Source organism: Papilio polytes, unplaced genomic scaffold (assembly GCF_000836215.1).
Source record: "Papilio polytes unplaced genomic scaffold, Ppol_1.0 DF822067.1, whole genome shotgun sequence".
NCBI classification, from domain to species: domain Eukaryota; kingdom Metazoa; phylum Arthropoda; class Insecta; order Lepidoptera; family Papilionidae; genus Papilio; species Papilio polytes.
The window spans coordinates 6923550-6930521 of NW_013527137.1; the positions used below are offsets into that span (position 1 = coordinate 6923550).

Genomic DNA, 6972 nt, shown 5'->3' on the forward strand with positions numbered 1-6972 from the left:
CCCGCCAATTCCCCTTCGCGAGGGAGTTTATTTATTTATAAGGTGTAGGGTTCCCGCAGCGGAACGGCGGTGCCAGTCACCAGTGACAGGCATCGGGGCCCGGGTTCCAATAATATTAATCTTTTTACGTAATTTGACAAGCACCCTTTCAATATGTGCTAATCACTTTTTAATCACTTACCATCAGTTTCCACGGCATTAAACCTGTACAATAAGGCCAGTACATATGCCAGTAACTGGAACACTGCATTGTTTTGCCTTGCGTGTGTTTGCCTTCTGGTATGTGCACGAGGAATTGTAAAGACAGGTACTGGCATGCAAGTAGCCAGCACGTACTTAATTATGTGAGAACTACGTGCCAGTAAGTTAGAGGGGAGTTAAGGGGGTGTGAAACATTCAATCACGTGACTTATAAAAGTTTTCCAGACTGATATGTGCATTGTCTTTGTTGGTGGCAAGTGCTACATGCCAGCTACAACAATAGTCTACTGGCATGTGCGTCTTAAGATATTGTCATCCTTATTTTTAAAGGCAATGTAAAATGCAAATAAAAAGGAGCCAAGTCTTTCTATTCGTGTGTCGACAGTGGAAATTCATATACAACACTGTGTTTTTCACTATTTGTTCCGCCATCTTGGATTGTGAAAGGGGTCAAAAACCTCACACTCATTCACCAAAAATCAATCACATATAGGTATAACATTTCGTTTTTAAACAATCTCTTTACGAACAGCTCTATATAAAATGTACAGCGTGTTTCATATTATTTAACATACAAAACAAAATTGACAATTATAAAAATTAAAAACGCAAAAATCTAGTCACGTGGAAAATTTTTAACCTTAATCAATGTCTTTATTTAATAAAAGTGTAATGTACTATAGTTCATAACCTCTCCTTTCAACATATTAGCCGAACATTGACCGAAATTTTCTTGATTATTTAGGACTAGAAGTAATACAGAATATTTAACAAAGAATCAATCAAAAGATCAATCCTAACCAAAAAAATCTGCTTTAAAACTTACTAGTATTTTACGAAATTAATTCGAAACCAAACAATAACATTGTGAATATTAAAAAAAAAACGAATTAGTAAACCACATTACGTATAATTAGAAACAATATAACCGAGTAGGGGTGTGCCACGCATCGATAGCTCTCATGCACATGTCTCGACACCTGCCAGCACGTCACTAGTCCCTACCAGCCTACCACCCCCAGCCCTAGTGCAACGAAGCGTGTAATTCTAGTACTTTATTACCACTTTGTTTTATTCCCTAGGGGTAGTTTAACTTTAGTATTTACTGTGTAAAATTGTTTACGATTACACTGAGGGTTTATTAGTCATTTTTGTGGATTGTTTTATGTTTTCAAAACTGATTTCGTTATTTTATTTAAAGATTCTGCTAAATCGCTGGTAAAATTGCAGATTAAAATAATTCGTACATTTAAATTAGTTTTTTTAGTGACTGCTGGTTGGAGTCTCCCATACGGACCATTGCTGTCCAGATTATCGAATAAAATATACCGCAGAAATACTTAGATATGAAAATCGAAGCAAGAGAAGTATCAATATCGATACAAAAGGTCTATGGGCTCTGTCTACCCTTTAGGTAACAGGCGTTAGTTATAGTGTTCTTCGTTCCGTCTGTGGTATCGGTTTGTTTACCAAAGACTTCTTAAAATATAGATAGTACCATAAGATCTGAAAGTGAGTTCGAACTCTTGATATCAAGAAATTATATTGTACGGAAAAATAAAACGTCATTTACAAATGATATATTTATTAGTATATAAAATTTTAAATATATTCAATCAGACTTCAAATGCGTTAGGAACCAATCAGCGCTGTTGATGAGGTTGTCCATCTCCGCGGGCAAAGACGACAACGAATGGTTGTCGTCGTACATATATACTCTAATAAAAACAAAAAGAAACAAGTTAAAATTAAAAGGCAAAAAAAGAAACCAGCGACTTGAAAACATCAGACTTTTTGACCGACTTTCCAAATGGAGGTACTCAATTCGTCTGTAAGTTTTTTATGTGTTATGGCATAATAATTAAAAATATTAATTGAGATTACGATTGAAAACAGTTTGTTTAATTGTAATGCATACTCAGAGTCCTCTAAGTAGTCCTAAGTGTTGACTAACAGAACAATCAACAAATCTTACTATGTCCTTTCCCTTCTTTCTGTGCTCTACTTTATACATAAATATAATAAAAAAATAAATTTAAGAAAAAACTAAAACAAGCATTTTTATTTATTTTCCAGTCTATATCAAATAGTGTTAATAGTCTATGTAAATTCAGTGAACAAACGCACATCTAAAAACTAAACGTTACATACTTAGTAGGGACACCATTGGCCTTCAACCGCCTGCTGTACTCGAGGCCCTGGTAGTGCGGGACCCTTTTATCTCCGGACCCTAGCATGAGTGCGGTCGGGGCCCTCACAGAGTGCACGTGCGCCAATGGCGAGCAACGTCGCATTGCTAACAACTCTTCTTCCGATATAGGGCCCTTCTCCGTGAATAAGAAGCCCGCTTCCACCGCACACCTAGTGAATATCGCTATTGTAAAATGTCTCTTCCCGCTATCTGTCTGTCTCTACTTTTCTTTTTTTTCTAATTCCACGCGGTAGGACTCGCGGGTAAAGCTAGTATATAGTAAATAGAGAAAGAATGATAATTTTAAAGGTTTACAATTTGATGTAAACACATTTCTGTATTAGCATCGAACCAGTACGAAGCCGGGGAGGGTCGCTAGTTTGTTACTAATGTAAACGTGGGATGACAAATGTAAAAACATTGATTGCAATTAAAAAGTATTTGCACTCGCTATATTCATAAACTAGCTATTCCCGTGCGGGTTCGTCCGCATTGAATTATAAAAAACTTTATTTTATTGTTTACATTTGTCGAATTCTCTATTGCCAATGTCAAAATTACCGTTACCATAATAACCTTGCTTCCTTAATGTTGGCAGCTAGTAGTTTATGGTCCCTTTCTCACATAAAGGTTCTTTTCCAATGTATTTACCCCAAGTTTAATAACGTAAAATATATAGTCTAAAGCGTGTCGAAGTGTAGGAATTTTATTAAAGAAAGAATTGTTCAAAAAAACGCTATTATTCCTGACATCCTACGCCACAAAGTAGTGTGTGTTTAACGCTTTATTTTATTAGTATAGCAGTATAGAAAACGCATATAGCTTGTCAACTGGGTGTCTCCAAGTTTTAATTAACAGAAGTAACATTTAAGGAAAGAAGTAAAAACTTACAGTTTTTTTAGTAAGGTTACTTAGGCAAAAACATGTCCCTAAATCCACTCACCCGTCAGAATTATCCGCATAATGGCCTTTAGTCGCCAAATCAATCAATGGATTTCTTAAAACCATAGCTTTAAACATTTCGGGATATTTCCCGGCTAGATGTGCTCCCACAAAACCGCCATAACTCCCGCCATAGACAACCACATCTGACAATCTTGCGTCTCTTTCTTTTAATGTGGTTAGAGTGAGAAGGCAATCGTTGACGTCGTAGTTGCCAACATTTGAGATCAGGCATCGCACGGCATTATCGCCTTGGCCCGTTGAGCCGCGGAAGTTTATACGAACGGAGGCAAAGGCTAAAGAATAAATTTTATTTATTACTAAACTACTGTTTAATGACATTTTTATATGTTCCTATTCGAAAAAGAGAAATTCATTAACTCGTTAAGGAAAATATTTAATTTCTAAATAATTGTAGACACCCAGTGACTAGGCTACCATCGATACTCGATAAATTTACTAAAGTTTGATAGTTTATTGACAAATTAAGAAACGACGCAAAATACTAACAAAATTATATCTGTGAAAAATAAAAAAAAAAGCTAAAACAACCTGAAATCTTACGAAATATCCCGAATATTTTACAACACAACGTTTTTTACCGACGGGTGAAAGGGTATTTGTTTCGACCGCCATTTTAGGCGATATTGACTAAAATATATATTCAGAATATACGAATTTTTTTCGACAGTAACAGCATTAATAAATAATGAAGTATGCAGAATTATAGTAATTTTAATCTAGAACCGGTCTGAAAATCTTTCAATTGAAATAATTTTCAGGATTTGCTTTTATGATTTTTTTTTTTCTAAAAATGAAAACTCTCCTGAACATTTAACCTAATGACGATTAAAACATATAGCCCTTCATCCATCGATACATTTTTAAACTCACCAATCAGCGATATCCGTGGTATTGAACATTGTAGCGACGTCTACAACCGGATTGCGGCTGACGACCACTCTGTAAGTGTCGGGGAACTGCCCACTCAGGTGGGTGACAAGGAAACCTCCGTGAGAGCCTCCGAACAGACACAACTGTGTCGGTTCCACTGGATACCGTTTTAACACCTCGTCGGTAGCCAGTTTACAATCTCTGACGTCAGCATCGCCCACACGTTTTAATAAAAACCTGACAGAAGACTCCCCCGCGCCGATTGAACCGCGATAGTTTATTTGTAGACTCGCGAACCCTGAAATTGTTTTTATATTTCACCTTCGACAAAAAATACCCACAAAATGGATACTGTATTCCTCAAAAACATACAAAATTGCTACAATTTCATACAATGCTAAATAGAAATATAAAAACCTTCCGATAAATTAACTATGATATCAAAGCCGCCAGGTTTTGACTAAAAAAATTGGATGAATTTAATCTCAAACTTTTAATGAATTTCTGTTTTTCATATTAAAAAGTTAGAAAAAAATGTTTTTACTAAAATGTACAATAAAAAAAACCTAGAGTAGTTCCACTTTAAAAGCTATAAAGTATTTCGCTACATTACACAAAGGTTTTTTTATATCAACTTCTACAGATTCTTGGTCCGTACTCTTTTTTGCACAGTTTGTTTTCCTTTTCTTTTTTTTGTTGCGTAATCCTTCTAACACTTGTGAGTTCCTTTTTTATGTATTTTTTTATTATACATTATACTTTTAGACAACTTATTTAATTGATACTGTCGCTTTAAACTCAGAGCAATACTTTCGTCATGACTTAAGTTACGCGCCAATCTATCCATACTTCTTGTGACATTGACAGCTGTCAGCTAGGGACGTGACGTTTATGCCGATAATCTAGAGTTGCGCCAATTCTACAGCACGGTACTTATTTTGTTCTTAACAATACAAAGGTTTATTTGTATAATTTGAGAGGTCGCTAGTGACTTAATAATGCTAAATTAGTTATGAAATAAATATAAAAATACAATAAAACTTACCTAGCATATTAAATAGCGCGGCTTCCAATGAGAATGCGTTAGCGAAGGCGGAGTGCGGTCCGCCGTGCGGCCACACTATCAGCGGCAGCTTCTTCTCTGCATTCGGTGCGAAATATAACGCACTGAATGATTCTGTATACAAATACAGGAAAAACCACTTAAAACAACATCGGAACAAACAGCAAAATCCGTGATTCCGATTTTTTAATTGGTTATTTAAACTTTTATGCCAAGTTTAGTTAGAGAACTAATGTTTAGTTAGAGTTGAACGAATGAACTATGAATGGAATGAACGAATTATACTTCATACTAATATTATAAATGCAAAATTACCAAAATGGAACATATCTCGATGTTTTGTACAAATGTAGAATATAATCTGAAAGAACACTATTTTTGGACAACAATTGTAACAACGTTATACCTTAATATTAAAATCGGACGGACACCTTTGACTAAACTATCGCACAACTGCTTATTCTCGCTATGCTTACTCTTATGAGCTTATATGGAAGTGTGGCCACTACTCGATTTTTAGTTGTCCAACTAATCACGAAACTCCACAGTCGCACAGTTGTTATGCGACAGTTTAGTCAAAGGTTTGCGAGCGCTCTAAGCCTACCGATTACTTCGAAAGTCGCGCTTATCTCGATGACATTGACAGCTGTCATAGGGATGGGACGTGTGCGTCATTGAACGTAATTTGATTTAAAAAAAATCAGGCTATTAAGGGTTTCTCTAATTCGCGTAAATAATTCGCTTGAAAAGTAATGAAAAAATATGAAAATGCTAAAACTATACTAACTGACTGGTTCCTCCGTGTCGTGCGTTAGTTCCATATAATTGACAGTAGAAGCGGCGACGCTCGTCGGCACTTCGCGCGCCTTTGTCACTTGTATCCATTTTATCTGCGCCTCGGAACCTTTACCTGGTAGTTTCGCTACAAACAACTGAAAGACATATTTAAAAAACTAAAGAAAACATTCAAAAAATTTCACAGTTGTTAAAGGTTTATCTGTAACTTTGTAAGATATATTTGTAAGCTATAATCTCAGAAATTATTGATTCTATTTGAAAATTTCTTTTCAAATTCGGTTGTTTAGTTATCAGGGGTGGTTATAGGCTATTTAATATCGTGATATAATTGTTTTTAATCGAGTAATAAGGAAAATAAGTGTGATCAATAGAAAAAACTTAAATGAATCTATTATTAATGTAGATTACAAATACAAATATTTCTTTTTTATATTATTATTAGTTAATAAGTACACATGCAAATGGGACTATATCGAGTTCAAGTATTTTTTAGCTAAATCGTTTATGCATATGTACCGATTTGATTTTCCATTTTTTTGGATTCATATGTACATAATTTACCCGACGTTCTTACGGTGAAGGAAAACATCGTGATGCCTGCACATATCGGCGAAGAAATTCAAAGACATATGAAGTCAACCGACCCGCAACCCGGTTGATTATGGCTTAGTCACCCCAACATGGGGGAGGCTCCGAGCCCTTCGGTGGGGAAATATAGTGAGCTGGTGATGATGATGATTTATATTAATTAATACCTGCGGCGGCGTGGTCATGTTGGAGCAGACCGCCAGCACCACGTCCGCCTGCACGTCCACCACCCACGTGGACCCCACCAAACCTTTGTTCGAGATGTCCACTATCCTGCCACCGTCTGACCACAAAA

At 35.9% G+C, this 6972-nt stretch overlaps 1 protein-coding gene across 1 annotated transcript in view; it reads right to left on the bottom strand.

The window, feature by feature from the left end:
- Window positions 1-1769: 1769 nt before the first annotated feature.
- LOC106106910 (acylamino-acid-releasing enzyme-like) overlaps window positions 1770-6972 on the bottom strand; it is a 9917-nt gene continuing 4714 nt past the window's right edge. Inside the window, exons 9-14 of the mRNA XM_013287569.1 lie at window positions 6845-6964; window positions 6079-6223; window positions 5274-5405; window positions 4229-4526; window positions 2353-2562; window positions 1770-1919 (exon numbers count right to left, since the gene is read on the bottom strand). Coding sequence (XP_013143023.1) covers window positions 1814-1919; window positions 2353-2562; window positions 4229-4526; window positions 5274-5405; window positions 6079-6223; window positions 6845-6964 — 1011 coding nt within the window. The 3' untranslated portion in view covers window positions 1770-1813. The remainder of the gene's footprint in view (window positions 1920-2352; window positions 2563-4228; window positions 4527-5273; window positions 5406-6078; window positions 6224-6844; window positions 6965-6972) is intronic.